We start from the raw sequence: 18240 nt of genomic DNA on the forward strand, positions 1-18240 counted from the left end.
ATTTCTTATGACTAATCTTTTCTGTCTTACTTAACTATTTTTTTTTTCATATCACAACTGTAATATATTCCTTCTTTTAATATTTAGTTCAACAAACACTTTATTGTTATATATTTTACTTGGATGCAAGAATATTTTTCTTTCTTTAAATAATTTATGTATTAGCTCTTATACAGGGGTTTTATTTTATTTTTTCTTCATGTTACACCATGATAACTGAAAATTCCACATAGTGAAGGTATCAGGGTGTGACAATGGGCACCTTTCCTGCAGCCAGGTCAAAGGCACTGTCAGTTCCCTAGTGCATTCTCTCAAAACTCGTGAAATATCATCCAGAGTACTCAGTATTTGGAACACACTCTCCTCCTGCACCTCTAAACCTCGAACCTGCCCTATCCCCTCTAGTATTCAAATTGACTCCTCCAGGATGAAATACTCCAATAAAGTGCTCATTGAACAATTCCACTATGTTCTCTGCATCAGTCAGTCTATTCCCATTTTTATCCCACAATGTCATTCTTCCACAGTCATTTCTCCTCCTACTGGCCACATAGCTAAAAAATTCCCTATGATTTTCCTTGGATCTAAGGGCCAATCTTTTCTCATATTTCACCTTCCTTACCATACTAGTCACTCTCCTGGCCTGTGTCTTATATTCTTCATGCATCTTCTCTTCACCTGTTTTCTTATATCTCTTCCATAGGCTCTTTTTTGCATGCAGTTCCTGTTTAGTATTGTTTGTCATCCACTTTACTCCAAATTGTGTCCTCTTTTTCACTCGTGGAATACAGCTTACCATTGCTACTAACAAATATTCCTTCACAATTTCCCAAGCACTAATGATATCCTGGCCTTCCAATTCCTCCCTCCACGAAACTTCTCCAAGTTGACGTCTAAGACTATTGTAATCACCTGCTTTATAATTCTACATACGTTCCCATCGCTTTGATACTCCTGCATGTCTATTCATGTTCCAAGTCAAAACCATATGGTCACTCTCTTCAACTGGTGGGAGAGATGTCATCTCAGTTATTATCAACTCTTCAGATGCTATAACCAAATCCAAAACTCTTGAACCTCTTGTTCCCTCTGTTACATGTTGCCTAAGACATTTGTCCCTCAGGAATTCTAGAAATTCCATTCCCTTATTGCTACATGCATCTTCTTCTCCCCAATTTATACTGCTGTAGTTTAAATCTCCCATAACAATCATTGTTATTGCACTTGCCATGCTCAACTGTCTCAGCATTTCCTAGTCCCCACCCTCTGTGCTCCTTGGTCAGTAGTAACACCTTACTAAATATCCTGTCTTGCCCACCTTCCCCTCACACCATATGCTTTCAAAATCATTAGTGTCACAGCCTTCCAAAGCCTCCACTCTTAGAGGACATAGGTCGTCACTTATCATAAGCAGTACTTCACCACCAGGCTTTCCCTTCCTATCCTGCCGAAAAATGCTGTGCCCAACAACTTCTATTCCTGTTATTATATTAGCAATTAAATTGTTACTATATTAAATTAGCATTGAAATTGATGAGGTTATCTGAACACCATGTGGGCAGTGGTTGTTGATGTTCTGCAGGTTGAGATGAGTTCTGTAGTAAGGTTTATCAAATGAAGGGGGGGGGGTGCAATGTGCTGTCATCTACAAAACTGTGTATTGGGTTGGAGGTCAACTGAAGTAGATCATTGATATATTGCAGGAAGAGGATTTGTGAGAACACAGAACCTTGTAGAACCCCTAGCATTAGTTGAATGGTGAGGGGATAAGGAACATCCATCATCACACATAGTGTGTGTCCTGACAAAAAGCTGGCAGTTGAACTACAGAAGTCCTGAGACAGACCAAACAATGGTAGTTTGCTTGTAGTCCTTTATGCCAGACCCTGTCAAAAGCTTTCTAGATATCAAGTGCAACCACCTGAGATTCACTAAGTTTCTCCATGGTATTTGTCCAGAGATGAGTGATGTGTGTGAGCAGATCTCGTTGATCGGGAACAATGTAACCAGTAGGTGGTCGTTTATTAGGTGGGTGCCTTCAAGGTAGTGTAGGAGTTGCGAAAATCATCAAAAATCAGCACTCTTTCCTCCATTTCTGAGCTCCAAATACCTCCAGAATATCTTGCCACCTTCTTGATATTTATTTTCTGTGTTCTTGCCAATGCCTTTCCATGACTTTTATTTAGCTTTTTTTATATTTCCCTCTGTATTCTCTAAGAGCACAAGCTGATTTATTGCCAGGAACTTTTGATATGCTTTCTTCTTTTCCTTCACTGCCTCTTTAACTTCCTATGTCCTAATCAGAACTCCACCTGGAGTTCTGATTTTTCTATCCTTGCAGACAACCTTGCCACATGTCTCTCTGTCTCAATCAATTAATGTTTTCTTCAGCGCTTACCACTGAATCTCCAAGGTTTGGCTCCTATTCTCAAACTCTTTCATTTTTTCTTGAATAATGTTTGTGTATTTTAGTCTACAGTTCACAACTGAGAGCCGCTCAACTTTTATTCACTTTAAAACTTTCTCACATGTTCTTCTTTTCAGTATGAAATTCAGTTTTCTTCTGCTCAAGACTAAATGGTGATCACTTCCAATTTCATATCCTCTGTACACTCTGGTGTCCTGCATCAGGGGGGAAAACATCACTATCGACAATAATGTAGTTGTTGTTGTCTTGTCCTTTGAAGAGTCTTAGATGTTTCCATGTGTTCCTTTAACTGCATTGGCTATGTTAATGATTTTGTTTGTATAGAGCTGTTGTTCAGGATTAGGATCTATTTCTTGCAAGGCTGCTGTAATTGCCAGATAGGTAAAGATGTGAGTGGGTGTCAGTTCAGTATTGGGGCAGTTGTTGCAGTTTCTATATATTCTCGTTTCATCTGTATTGATCTTCATTCCTCTATAATGTCCTGTTCGTAGTCTTGCTATTGTGGTAGTGGTCTTTCTGCTAGCATTAATTTTGGGAATTTGATGATGCTGATTTCAGTGGAATTAGTTTATCTTTTGCGTGTGTTAGCATCAGCAAGAGTTATCATGCGAGTTTCTTGGTTGAGTTCTCTGGCCTCTTTTGCTAATTTATCAGCTGTTTCATTGTAATCAATGCCTTCATGAGCAGGAATCCAGTGTAAAATGCAACATTTTCCTAAACACTTCAGTTGATTTAAGAGTTTATGGGTGTCTTGTGTGAGCTTGATATTGCCATATTTGATTGCCTGCATAGCTGATCTTGAGTCACTGTAAATTATAATTCCCTGAGATTGTTGAGATGATAATAATTTTAATTAGGCTTCAAGTGCTTTATTTATTCTGTAAAATTCACTGGTAAAATTGGAAGCTATTCTCCCAGATCCAACTTTTATTGAAAGTTTTTCACCTTTTGGGAGTAGAAGGAGAACACCAGCACCTCCATTAATCATATTGGTATCTGATGATCCATTGGTATAACAAATAACCCGTTTGGAGGATGATAGAAAGTTGATAGTATTTAGGCCTTTTTCTTTGAGCATTTCTTTTGATTCTTTGTTTTTTTTTGTACAGAGTTTGGTAAGGTTTAGATTTATGGAGGTATTTGGAGGTAAAGGACTGGAAAATAGAGGTTCTTTGTTTATGTGGGCATTTAGCATGATCAAGGATCATGATCCTTCCTGATAGTGTCATCATATTGTAAAGTTGATGATCCTTAGGATGGGTTGAACCCTCTTAATGAAGGATTTAGTATGTATTTTATGAATACACACACACACATATAGATCCATATGTGTGTGTGTATTCATGAGGCCAGTTTACCTGTTCTGAGAGATGAAAAACTCTCAAGTTTCTAGGTGAAAAAATCCCTCACCCTCTGTATGAGACCAGCTAACTCACCTTTAGTCAAAAGAGAACCAGATAATGGTTCCTTGCGTCATGGATGGGAATCGAACCCCAGTCTCTCTGACCAAAAGGGCTTAGTCTATAACAGATGAGCTACCGCTTGCTGTTCTATTTAACAGCAGTAGGTGAAACAAGAGAGAGAATGATGAGAAGATGCTGTGATAAGTTTGAAGCTGAATTGTGTATGGATGTTGGCAAGCATTTGCTCATGTTATTACATTTTTAGAGGAAATGTTGGTAGTGACTAGTTTGGAGTAGTGCCAATGAAAATACCAAACAGAAAGTGATCATTGTACACTTCTTGATGCTATCAAGCATTCTAAAGAAGATTTTTAATTATTTATTTTTTTATGTGTATGCACCATTCAGAAATGTGAGAAATTATTCTGTGGTGAATTTGGAATTTATTTATTGCTAGGAGTTCTACAGGTGAGAGGTAATGTCTTAAAAACAGAGAAGACTTGTTTTTCTTTCCATATCTAAGAATGCTATTGGTGTAATGTGTTTATGCCAGGAAAATTTAAAGATACCAAGAAATTATATTATTTTTAATCCTTTATCCAAGTGTAAGCAGGCAAAATTTGTATGTGGAATATCTTCACGACCAGGCTACTTGTGGAGGATAATCACTTTAACTTAATTGCATTAGTATGAGAGATTTGATATTTTTTTAGCCCATAATGCAAAGCACACATCCCTTCAGGTATATATAATGCTATGCATTATGGGGATCACTCATAACTCCTGCCCTGGATCACCATGGGACAGAAAACTCAGTGATGGCTCCACTGAAGGACAGATAATAATTTGTCACCAAGCATGGCTGCTGTACTCCCCAGGATCAGTGGGAGCCAGACCCAGACAAGATAACAAGGTTCAAGTAATGCAGAATTCATACATTTCCTGTATACAAGTAGTATATAAATTAAAGTTTATATAAATTAAAGATGGCAAGAAATTATATTCTTGTTTAAGCCTTTATCCAAGGTGAAAGTAAAGTTTGTGTGTGAAATATCTTCACAAGCAGGCTACTTGTATATAGCAGTTAATGACTTCATGTTAATTGCTCCCAGTCATGAAGATATTTTACTCGACAACTTTGTGTATGCTTGGATGAAGGATTAAATGATGATATAATTTCTTGCCATCTTGAATTTAATTTATAACCAAGTGAAAAGTTATCTACACCTTGCTCTCTTCCAAAGGATTATAATAATAAGGAATTACACATTTTCACTATTTGTCAACTATTTAGACTTACTTGTTATGTGCTGGTTTGAACTTATTATGGGTTTTAAAGGAATTACAGCACATATAAATAATTAAAACAACACATTTAATCAGTCCTATATTTCATCAGGGGAACAATATTAAAATTGAAAAAACACACAAACTCACACAAACAGAGAGAGGAGGGAGCTGATCTTTTCTAGAGCGGATAAGAGTAGCAAGTTTGCGGTGAGGCTTAAATGCCATGTGTAGGCTGTACTTTTTTAAAATCTTGGCTAGTTTTTCGGATGTGCCATGGATGTAGGGTATTGTGGGTTCTCTTGATAAGAGTTTTGATAATGCCATATTGTTGAGAGGGCTGGTGATGGGAGAGTTTGTGAATGTATCTGCCTGTATGCGTGGGTTTTCTATATACAGTGAAGGAAAGTGTACCATTGCGAAGGCGTATAACTAAGGTGTCTAGGAAGGGTAAACAATTTTCCTTTTCCATTGTAAACTGGATTCTTCAACACCATACTCTACATCCGTGGCACATCCGAAAAAATAGTCAAGATTTTAAAAGTACAACCTACACACAGCATTTAAGCCCCCACCGCAAACTTGCTACCCTTATTCGCTCTACAAAAGATCAGCTCCCTCCTCTCTCAGTGCCTAGAGTCTATAAAGTACCCTGTTCCTGTAAACTGGCGTACTTTGGACAGAAAGGCAGATCAGCCACTATCCGCCTGGAGGAACATAAGTCATACATCCGCAAACATGACTATGGTCAGTCAAGCCTGGCTGACCATGTCTTGGATACAATGCACAGGATCTCATGGGAAAAAACCACCATGCTCCACCACAGCAAATTCAAAAAAGAGAGACTATTCTTAGAATCAGCAGCAGCTCTTAGAAATCAACCGAATCTCAACAAATATGGTTGCATTAAGCTTGCCAAGATTTTGGAAACGCTTATCACCAGAGGTCCCACTTTACATTCCAGGCCACCTACAACTGCCCTTAGAGTGCGCTCCACCTAGATAGGACTTTAGTGTCACCCCACGTGGTTGGGCTTAGTATTGTGTGCTATTTGTTTTTATGTTACATTAGTTTTTTTGTAATCCTGAGACAGAATATATAGGAAGTATTAAATTCTGTTTTAATCCTTTGAGTGCTGTATACAATCCATTAAGCTTCTAATATGATGTCCTCACAGCACTTGAGCCTCTACACATGGATTCAAGTAACCTGGTCGTGTAGATATTTCATATGCAAACGTTGTATACAGTTGGATAAAGGATTAAACAATAATATAATATATATTGGCATCTGTAATTTATTGCCAAGAGAAAAAAACTTTCATCGTGGTGATGTAAATGTAGAGAGCAGGGATTTGTATTCAGAATGAGTGTGAATGGCTAATAAACATGGCTGCCATATAAGGAGTACCCAGCCTCCTATCCATGCATGGCCTTGACATTGCCTCCTGTACTTGGATTCCCTTGTAAAATGCACAACAAAATCTTGTTGTGTGTTTCACACACTGATAGTAAATCAGGAAACAATACACCTAAACCTCTTTTTATCAGAATTTTTTTATGCGAATTCGGAGTTACGCGAATTGGGATATCAAAAATAATTTTTTTTTTTACGCGATTTTTATTCACTTTTACGCGACCAACCTAAAGTCTAAGTTAGGAAAAAATCCGTAATTCAAGAAAATTCTGAGAATTTTGTAGAATTGCATTCTCGTTTCAATTAAGAAAATTCTAAATTCTTACGAATTTCATTTATTGGGAATTCCCTGAATTACATAACTGACTGCGCATAAAAAAAGCAGTTCTTAGCAGTTTGAATTTGGAGTTTGAGTAGACAATACAGTTACTGCATTTTTTGCATTTGCATTTTTTTTAAATGAAATCAAAATAAAAATTGTGTTATAAAATTAATAATTTTGCCAAGAAATAATAAATGATAAGCTATATGTAATTTTCAAACTTTCATTTCATTAACCAAAGATTTTAATCCAGCCCTCACACGATGCTGCCGATAACCAAAAAAAAAAAAGAAAAGGAAAGCGTTTCCTTGGATATAAAAATTCAAATTTTAGATCGTCTTCAAACTGGGGAAGGTGGGACGGCTGTGGGTAAGTATTTTGGAGTCTGTGAATCAACTGTCAGATCTATAAAGAAAAATGAAGAGGCTATTAGAAAAGCGGTATGTTCTGGTACAAAATCGAGTGCAAAATTATCATCATACACAAGAAATGTTGTTCTAGAAAAGGGCCGAAAAAGCTTTAGTGATGTGGATAGAAGATAATGTACAAAAAAGAATGCCAGTTGACAGAAATTCCATCAAGCAATCAGCATTGAGATTTTATGAACAGATTAAAAAACTGCAGCCAGATCTTCATCTTCATCTCAATCGAGGAAAAATTATGAATTTCATGCATGCAATGGTTGGTTGGCTAAGTTTATTAAAAGACATGCTTTTCATAATATAAAAATTAAAGGTGAAACAGCTTCTGCTGATAAAACAGCTGCTAAAGCATTTCCACAGAAACTTGCTAAAATAATTGAAGATGGAGGTTACACTCATGAACGAGTTCGGAATATGAATGAAACCGGGCTTTTCTGGAAAAGAATGCCAAACAGAACTTACATATCAAAAATGTAAAAAATGGTTGTGGGTTCAAAGCAGCAAAGGATCGCATAACATTCCTTTTTTTTTTTTTTTTTTTTTGTTGAAAATTATTATACTCCTATTTTGTTCGAACGCTTTAGGAGATCGGATGTTAAAACCACTGCTCATAAATTGACCATTAAGACCACGGCCAATGAAAGGCATAGATTTTCAAAAATTGTCAGTTTTTGTTTCAAAGTATTGTCAGTCAATAAAAGACTGACTGCGCATAAAAAAAGCAGTTCTTAGCAGTTTGAATTTGGAGTTTGAGTAGACAATACAGTTACTGCATTTTTTGCATTTGCATTTTTTTTAAATGAAATCAAAATAAAAATTGTGTTATAAAATTAATAATTTTGCCAAGAAATAATAAATGATAAGCTATATGTAATTTTCAAACTTTCATTTCATTAACCAAAGATTTTAATCCAGCCCTCACACGATGCTGCCGATAACCAAAAAAAAAAAAGAAAAGGAAAGCGTTTCCTTGGATATAAAAATTCAAATTTTAGATCGTCTTCAAACTGGGGAAGGTGGGACGGCTGTGGGTAAGTATTTTGGAGTCTGTGAATCAACTGTCAGATCTATAAAGAAAAATGAAGAGGCTATTAGAAAAGCGGTATGTTCTGGTACAAAATCGAGTGCAAAATTATCATCATACACAAGAAATGTTGTTCTAGAAAAGGGCCGAAAAAGCTTTAGTGATGTGGATAGAAGATAATGTACAAAAAAGAATGCCAGTTGACAGAAATTCCATCAAGCAATCAGCATTGAGATTTTATGAACAGATTAAAAAACTGCAGCCAGATCTTCATCTTCATCTCAATCGAGGAAAAATTATGAATTTCATGCATGCAATGGTTGGTTGGCTAAGTTTATTAAAAGACATGCTTTTCATAATATAAAAATTAAAGGTGAAACAGCTTCTGCTGATAAAACAGCTGCTAAAGCATTTCCACAGAAACTTGCTAAAATAATTGAAGATGGAGGTTACACTCATGAACGAGTTCGGAATATGAATGAAACCGGGCTTTTCTGGAAAAGAATGCCAAACAGAACTTACATATCAAAAATGTAAAAAATGGTTGTGGGTTCAAAGCAGCAAAGGATCGCATAACATTCCTTTTTTTTTTTTTTTTTTTGTTGAAAATTATTATACTCCTATTTTGTTCGAACGCTTTAGGAGATCGGATGTTAAAACCACTGCTCATAAATTGACCATTAAGACCACGGCCAATGAAAGGCATAGATTTTCAAAAATTGTCAGTTCATTGAATTGCCAACAAAAAAACTTGGGTAACCATGGATATTTTCACTGAATGGTTCCACAAACATTTTGTGCCAAAAGTTAGACGTTATTTGAATGACAAGGACATTGAATTTAAATTGCTTTTGATTCTTGATAATGCACCCCGTCATCCTGCCATAGAACAACCAGATGTGCGATTTTTTTTTTCTGCCACCCAATACCTCTAGATCAGGGTATAATTGCAACTTTTAAAACATTATGTCAGACGAACATTTCAGTACTTTTTGAACAAGCCAAATGATGATGAAACACTGTCAGTTATGGATGTGTGGAAAAAAATTTCAATTATGGATTGTATTGATCAGGTTCGATTATCGTTATCTGAATTAAGACCAGAAACTATGAATGCATGCTGGAAAGCTATTTGACCCACATGTGTTAAAGAGAATGCTCCTGTTCCCCTCAATCATACTGCAGAATTCCCCAATATAATAAGTTTGGCATGTGAAATTGGCGGAGAAGGATTCGATGATCTTACGTCGGCAGATATTGAAGAATTATTAATTGATAAACCTCTTTGTGAAGACGAAATTGTGAAGATTGTTTCTAAGACTCCTGAAAGAGAAGAAGTTAATAATAATAATCAAGATAATCCTACTTTTACTGCTGATATAATTAAAAAAGGTCTTAAACTGGCCAGTAATTTAGGCAATTATTTTGCCCAACATGATCCAAATGAAGAATGTGCTGGGAAGTTTTCATATGAGCTTAAGTTGTTAATGTCTTCATAGAGAGAATTATATTGCGACTTATATAAAGCATCACCACAGTGATTAATAACCGAGTTCATGCCTAAAACTATTGAAACAACCAGTAGTACTTTTGTTCAAGACATGACAAGAATAATTCCACAAGTTGAGGCAGAAGTCGATGACGATAATACCATTACTATTACAGTCTCACGAAAACTAAAGCTTTCGCATTTATTGTCAGAAACTGATATCGAATAACAATTTTTTATAAAATCCTTAGCAAACAACTGAAATGAATGTTTTTTTTTTAAAGTTATTAAAATTCATTATGTGTATGTGTGTTCTCCATGAAATGTAAATAAAAATCTTATGATCCTAACGAATTTAATGCTTGTTTTTTTTTCATTATTTTGCTTATATTTCAGGTTTGGAACGAATCTTCACTTTTTCTATGGAGTCAGTAGTTCTTTTTACGCGAATTCTGTTTACGCGTAATTTTTAGGAACGTATCTATCGCGTAAAAAGAAGTTTAGGTGTACTTCAGTAACCAACGTAACTACAAACATTTTTCTCTGGTTTAAAAAAATTAATTAATTTAAAAAAAAAAACCTCTTGTAAAGTTCTTTCTTCAGTGCAAAATTTATAATATATAAAAATAAATAAATAAATAAAATAATAATAATAATCTTTGTGTTACACAGAATGATATACAAGTGTGATATAGGACACAAACAGTGCCTTAAAATTGGAAGCAATTTGCTATTGATTCACAGCATAGAATAATAAGAAAATAAATATTGATTAACTTAGCTGATATTTTGCTGGTATTATATCCAGCATCTTCAGAGCACAAGATCAGTTTGTCACATTACACGAAACAACAATAGTTTGGTATAACGGTAGGACTATTTTTTATTGTTATTATTTTTTTTTTTTTAATTTAAACTAGACCCACCGTTACTCCCACAAAATATCAGCTATTAAATATTCATTGTCTTATCATTCTGTGTTGTGAATCAATATCATTAAATAAACTAATATGTATTACCAACACATAAGCCTTTGTACTTGTTAAAGAGACCCTAATACTGAAAGTAGCTAAACAACAGCACAAACACTGGCTAAATGATAGTTTCAAGCATTCCTTCAGAAATTCATCATTATCTCAGATAAATCTTAACATGATAAGCATACACTCTCAGCACTCATCATCACAAAAGCTGACTTTGAAGAACAGGTATAGTGAGGATGGATAAATTGGCATATGAAAAGAGATTGGCTGAAGCAATAAAGCAAAAACTCCAGAGAATTCTACATTTATTTTGCCATTAAATGAAAGGGTGAACATGGAAGACTGCCTTTGGTTGAAATTGTCAGTGAGTATTTTGCTAGTACATGTAAAGAGGGTTAGGAGCAATGTAAATAACGGTCAGGAGGAGAATAGAAAACTGACTGGGATGGGAGGTATTTAAGATATTAAGCAACCTTAATGTTAATAAATCTGTGGGATGAGATGGGCTACCACTAACTTGGTTGTTCAACAGAAATCTGGTAACAGGAACAGTCCCAGAATAATGAAAAGATGGAAAAATAGTGCTACTATATAAAAGAGAAAATCTAAAATATGAAGAATCCTCACAAGTACAGATAAAGAGGTGATACTTTCACTGTATAAGGCACTAATTAGATCTCATTTGAATTTCTGTGCACAGATCTGATCACTTGGCTATCTTGGTGATAAATAGATATAAAGGAATTATTGTAATGGATGATGGGAGTACAAGAAGAGATGTACCTGGAAATTATACAAAGGTCATGTTTGGTAAGGAGGTGATAAAGAGTTTTTTTTACATGGCAGGTGGTGAATGAGTGGAATGCATAGTTGGAGCAAGAGGTGAGTAGTCAGCTCCTGCAATCAGTCTTCGAACTTCATGGAGGCTTGGTAATACTAATATTATTTGCTCACATCAGAAGTTGCTGAAGATAATCACTGATGCACCTCCCTAACAATGATGATGCACTAAACAACTTGCTAGTGATCAATACCAATATAAAAGATACCATGTATATCATTTACCAATACATCTAATCTTACTACTTTTACTGTTAAGAATAGGGTCACATTAGGAGGAACTGATTTTAAACTCTCATTGGAACATGAGCAGATAGCCCAATCCAGAGAACACTCATCAAAAACAGACTTGAAGTGCAATGTAGTAAGTATTGCTCGTAAGGAAAACTAATAAGGGGCCACTGGAATAGTTTAGTTGATGGTTTGCTATATCTAATGTCTTTTATCACAACATTGAAGTTGAGATGTTATAGTGGTTTTTGCTATACCGAGAATCAACTACAGTGGTGCCTCGACTTACAAACCGCTTGACATATGAACTTTTTTCACCCATTTTGCCCTCGAGATATGAACCATGATGCTTTTCTTTTCAAATGAACTAAAGCCTGTTTTATGTCCTGCTTTTTTTTTAACTTTTTTATGCACATTTAGCTGAGTGCACACTGAACTGTCTATAGTGTAATGATTGTTGTTACTACATCTTATCTGAAATATGACGAACGCTGCATGTATTTGCTTTTTCGTGTACTGTATGTATTTCTTTTTATAAATGTTGTATTTTATTGTAGCTTCACATTTATTTTCTGAATAATCTACCAGATAAGCATCATTTCACTGATCAGCATATTATTTTCAACATGGGGCCAAAGAAAACTAAGAAAGAAGAGAATAAGAAAATCACAATAGAAATTAAGAATTAGATTGTGGTAAAATATGAGAACTTCACTTTTATTTTCTGAATAGTCTACCAGATAAGCATCATTTCACTGATCAGCATATTATTTTCAACATGGGGCCAAAGAAAACTAAGAAAGAAGAGAATAAGAAAATCACAATAGAAATTAAGAATTAGATTGTGGTAAAATATGAGAAAGGAGTCAGGCAAAGTGATTTGCGCAAGCAATATGACTTGTCTAAATCCACCATAGCTACAATTGTCAAGAAAGCAGATTTTTATAAGGAACTGGATGTGGCCAAAGAAGTATCTGTCATGTCATCTGAAAGAAATAAAGTCCTGTAAGAAATGGAAAATTTACTACTCATCTGGATTAATGACATGCAACCGAAAGGAGATAATGTATCTCAAAACATGATCTGTGTACAAGCTCAAACTATTTACAAAGATCTTTCACAGAACTTGCCATCCACTAGCAGTAGCAAAGACGTTGGCAAAGAATTTAAAGTAGCAAAGGATGGTTTGAGAAATTCAGGAATAGAACCGGTATCCATAGTGTCAGCACTAGCACATAGAGAAGGTGCTAGTGCTGACAAAGAAGCTGCTGAAAGGTTCGTGAAGGAATTTCAGAAACTGATGGAGTCAGAAGGTTACAGACCAGAACAAGTTTTCAGCTGTGATGAAACTGGGCTTTTCTGGAAAAAAATGCCTAAGAGAACATTCATCACTAAGGAGGAAATGGCATTGCCAGGATACAAGCCAATGAAAGACAGACTAACTCTGCTTTTTTGTGCCAATGCCAGTGGTGACTTGAAGATAAAACCGCTCTTGGTTTACCACTCTGAAAATTCTAGAGTCTTTAAAAAGGAGAAAGTTAACAGGCACAAACTCAGCATTATAGGTGGAGAGATAACAGCAGAGCCTGGGTAACCGGGCAATTCTTCTGTGAGTGGATAACAGCAGTCTTTGCTCCCACAGTGAAACGATATCTACAAGTCTGCCTGAGAAACTTCTTCTTATAATGGACAATGCTCCAGCACATCCACCACAGTTGGAAGAAGATTTGGATGACGAGTTTAATTTCATCAAAATTAAGTTCTTGCCTTCTAATATCAACCACTCCTACAACCATTGGATCAATATGTTATTTCCAACTTCAAAAAGCTTTATACCGAAGCTCTTTTCCAAAGATGTTTCGAAGTTATCACCTACACAGAATTAACCCTCAGGGAATTCTGGAAGAATCACTTCAATATTCTTCATTGTTTGTGTCTTATTAGTCAGGCATGGGAAGATGTTCCTGTGGGAACTCTAAAATCAGCCTGGAAAAAGTTATGGCCCGACTGTGTCCGAGGAACTGCATTGAGAGGACCTGAAAGTGAAATTGACATTGTAGATACAGTTGTCTCCCTGGGCAAGACCATGCATTTGGAAGTTGATGAAGCAGATAGATGAGCACAATGTTGAGCTGACCACTGAAGAGCTACAGGAGTTAAGTAGAGAGCAGGAAAAAGAAAGGGATGAGAAGGAAGAGCAAATGTCTTCAGAGGATGAAGAAGAAGACAGCAACAAAAAGAGAGCAATTCCAACAAGTGACTTAAAAAATATCTTGCAGCACTGGGGTGAATTGCAAGAATTGGTTAACAAGTGGAATCCAAATCAGAGTCACCAATATCTTCAATGATGGATGTTAAGAAAATGACAGATTCAATCAATGTTGGATAGGTTTTTTAAACCTCCCTCACCTAAAAGACGAAAAGAAGCAACTGATGGCAACAAATTGAAAACTCCTGAACCACAAAACCAGTCACAAGAAAATTGATTTTTTTTTTATAATGTAACGGAAGATGATTTTCATACTAATCATGTAAAACCAAAGATTTCATAAATAAAAATTAATAAGTAATGATATACAAAATGCATATTTATAGTGTAAAAATGCTCCTTCTCACTCCTCCATTTCTTTGCATTTTCTTCATTTAGTTAAGAAATTTTTTTTTTATTTTTAGAATTTTATTTTATTTATTTTTTAATTTTTGAATCTGGGAACAGATTAATTGATTTCCCGTAAGATATAATGGAAAATTGGGTTTCAAGATACGAACCACGGTCAGGAATGATTTAAGTTTGTAAGTCAAGGTACCACTGTATATGGAAGGAGAAAAATGAGTCAAAAACACTAACTGTAAAACTGGGAATATTTAAAATAAAATACTTCTAGTCTAGTTATAATAGCAATAATAATATAATCAACACTCACTATAGTAAACTCATGAGAACACAGGAACATTTTTTTTTTTTATATTTAATAGTTTGCTATTTTAAAAGAAATTCAATAGAGCATTGTGCCTATGGAGATTGGGTTGGGACTTTTGAGTACCCTGTTGTAGCTAGTGAATTTTTTAATAATGGTATTTGCTATAGTAAGAGTTGACTATAAATTAGCAAGGCATATTGTATTTTTGTATAGAATAGCTCTTAACCTGAATGCTTAATTAATTTGTGTGAACATTAAAATATGCAAGAAAGTAATGTTTAAATTATTTTGAAATCCAACTGGCAACTTTAAACCTTGTACAGCTTATAACATTACCTTGCTGTTGTGCTCTTTTTTGAGCCATTGTTTTTATTGCTTTTCAGATTAAATTATCAAATTGAATTGGCTGATTAAAAATGTTACATTGTATCTAAATTATTAGTCCTAAATCTGCTTTGAGAGATTTTTTTTTCTTTGTGTCTAAGGGTTTTTTATTTGTTTGTTTTTTTCCCAGAGAAATTATATAGTACAGCATGAAAACGATGGACATGCTTTTCTTCTGGCACATTCAGGAACTGGACTGTGGATATCACTTCGCAATTCTGCTACTATCTGTTTATATCACACAGAGACGTTCCGTCACTTACAAGAAATTAATGTTGCTTCAAATGTTAATCGGTTACTTTCAAGTAAGCTTTTTTTTTTTTTTTTTTTTTTAAATTCTCTTTGTGTTTTATTTTTTTGCTAGTGTATAGAAAGGCTTGAGTGCTTGCAGTTATTCATAATATTACTTCATGGTATAAACAACACCTTGCTAATATTTCACTGGTTTTCTAACCATCATCATCAGAGCATAATTTACAGCTATATTGACACATGGGACTCAATTAGACTGTTATGGAAACAATTCCAATCATAACTGAAACTGAACTAATGTCCTAACAAGATACCTTCTAAGGGGCTGGATAAAACATGTTAAAAGAATATTGTGCAGGTCAAAATTGGATTTTTTTTTTTTATCTGTTAGTTTTTTCCTCTATAAATATAATTGTAAAATTAATTGACAACCTGAAAATTCTTTCAATATAAATGTTGAAAGTTTTTTCACTTATTATACTATAAATTAATATAATATTTCTAAATATAAATAAATTGCCTTGAAAAGAGTCTAAAAGCACTCCGGAGTTTTATTGAGTGTAGTGGTCTTATGGTCACATCGAGATTGCCAAGATGTCATTCATTGACATACTTAACATACCCTCTTGTGTGTGGGCTCAACATAAAAAAATTTTGACATACTAATGTTAAAATAAGTTGTAAACAACAACTGAACTTATTAGCAGAATGAACTTATTAAAAAAAAATCTTAAATAATGGCAAAATGTATTTTGAACTGCTTCATTAACCGCAGATACTGCAGTTTGTGCAAGCTACATTGTTAGTCAAATTTTGGCAAAAAGAATGAAATCATTCTCTAATGGAGAAATAGTAAAAGAATGCTTACTAGCGGTAGCAGATGATGCTGCTTTCCCTGATGAACATAATTTCGAAAATCAGCTTGTCACAAGAAGGATTGACAATCTTTCGCAAAGTATTCAGGAAATTTTGCAGGGACGTATTTCTAAGTTAGAATAAATTTTCCAGCCTGGTTGGCCAAGTGGGTGGCATATTCACTCTCCAGCCAAAAGGCTGCAGGTTCAAATCCCATTGTCGGCATGGATGTTTGTGATCATCTGTGAAAATACTAGTGGTGGCGGTGGGCAGTAGATGGCATTGGTGTAGTTGCGGTTCGTTGGTGGATTGAGTGGTGGAGACGGAGAGTTGTGCAGTGGATATCCTCCCTGGAGGTGTCACGTAATAATAATAATAGTAATAATTTCTTTGGCTTTGGATGAAAATTGTGATATTAGTGATATGGCACAACTTGCTGTCTTTTTTGAGATGAACAGATTCTAGTTTTAACATCATCGAAGAATTTGCATCTTTAGTTCCATTGAAAGAACTACTACCAGAAAAGATATATACAGGAAACTGAAAACTGTTCTTAATCAATTAAATATCCCACTAGAAAAGATTGTCAGTATAACAACAGATGGAGCTTGAGCCATGTCTAGTATGAATGTTAGTCTATCGGGATTATTATCCAGAGACATAAAAAGATTAACAGGATGCAAAATAATTATTTCTCACTGCATTTTGCACCAAGAAAATTTGAGTGCAAAAGTTTTGAAAATATTGAATGTTGTTCCACCGATCATTATAATTGTAAATTTTATTAGATCTCGAGAACTGAATCATCACGAATTTAAAGAATTTTTGAGAGATATGGAAAGCGATGGCAATATCCTTTTTAAACTGAGCTTCGATGGTTAAGTCGCAGCACAATGCTTAAACGTGTTTACAATTTGAAGAGAGGAATTCAGTTATTCTTGGAGATGAAAGTCAACCTGTTTCCAGAATTTAATAACAAAGACTGGATGTGTAACTTTGCATTTTGTATTGACATTACTCAACATTTGAACAAATTAAATGTTAATCTTCAAGCACAGAACAAACTTATTAATGAAATGTTCGATTAAATAAAAGCCTTTGAAAATAAACTAAAAATTCGGAACCGACAACTGAAATCTAATAATATGACTCATTTTTCAATTTTGAGAAAAGAAAATTTACTGAAATGAAAAAATGTGCAGAGGAAATACAGAAACTACAAGAAGAATTCAGTTCACAGTCCAAAAACTTACATGAAAATTAAACTAATTTTGATATTTTCTCATCACCCTTTAATATAGATGTTGAAAGGTTTCCCAAAGAATTTCAAATGGAAATAATTGATTTGCAAAGCTGAACTACAAAATAAGTTTCCAAATGTTAGTCTTATTAGCTTTTATAAGAGTTACTTTTCAACTGATAAATTTCCATTGTTGCTACCCATTCCAGGCAAATAATGAGTTTATTTGGTAGTACTTATCTGTGTGAACAACTCTTTTCAAAAATAAAAATTGTAAACAATGATCGTCAAAATTGCCTTGATGATGATGAACAACTAAAAAATTGTATTATAGTTGCAATTTCATACATACCTGAATTAATATTGAAAGGCTTGTCGATGAGAAACAGAACCAAATTTCTCATTAATTAAATTTTATCAACTTTTTAATTTCTTTTGATTAAAAAAAATTATGTACATAATATGCCTGTGTATATATTGAAAGTATTACTAATAAAATGTAAATCAAATTAAAAAAACTTTTCATTGTAAATTCATGTTGAAAATAACAAATTCCACCCTATGAATTAAAATTTTTTGATTAATATATTAAAGTATTTAATATTGTGTTCGTTGCATCCTGTATGGAATATTAGGTTTTCAATTGTTGCCTACTGAAGAACAAAGGTTGCTCATCACTGGTTTAGATGATCCTTTGAAATGTCAGGCCATCGGATGTCCTGAAGGCAGAAAGTTGCAGAGAA

The 18240-nt window shown here is 34.5% G+C and overlaps 1 protein-coding gene across 3 annotated transcripts in view; it reads left to right on the forward strand.

Annotated features, from left to right (window-relative positions):
• The window catches only part of LOC150104415 (rho guanine nucleotide exchange factor 10-like), a 172413-nt gene that overhangs the window by 59251 nt on the left and 94922 nt on the right, over positions 1–18240 (forward strand). For all 3 annotated transcript variants that reach the window (XM_090396364.1, XM_090396362.1, XM_090396363.1), the window contains exon 4: positions 15281–15455. In XM_090396364.1, the coding sequence (XP_090252490.1) occupies positions 15281–15455 (175 nt within the window). The remainder of the gene's footprint in view (positions 1–15280; positions 15456–18240) is intronic.

This window comes from Typopeltis vanoorti, chromosome 8, assembly GCF_054136105.1.
Source record: "Typopeltis vanoorti isolate ZY-2024b chromosome 8, IOZ_Tvanoo_1.0, whole genome shotgun sequence".
Lineage (NCBI taxonomy): Eukaryota > Metazoa > Arthropoda > Arachnida > Uropygi > Thelyphonidae > Typopeltis > Typopeltis vanoorti.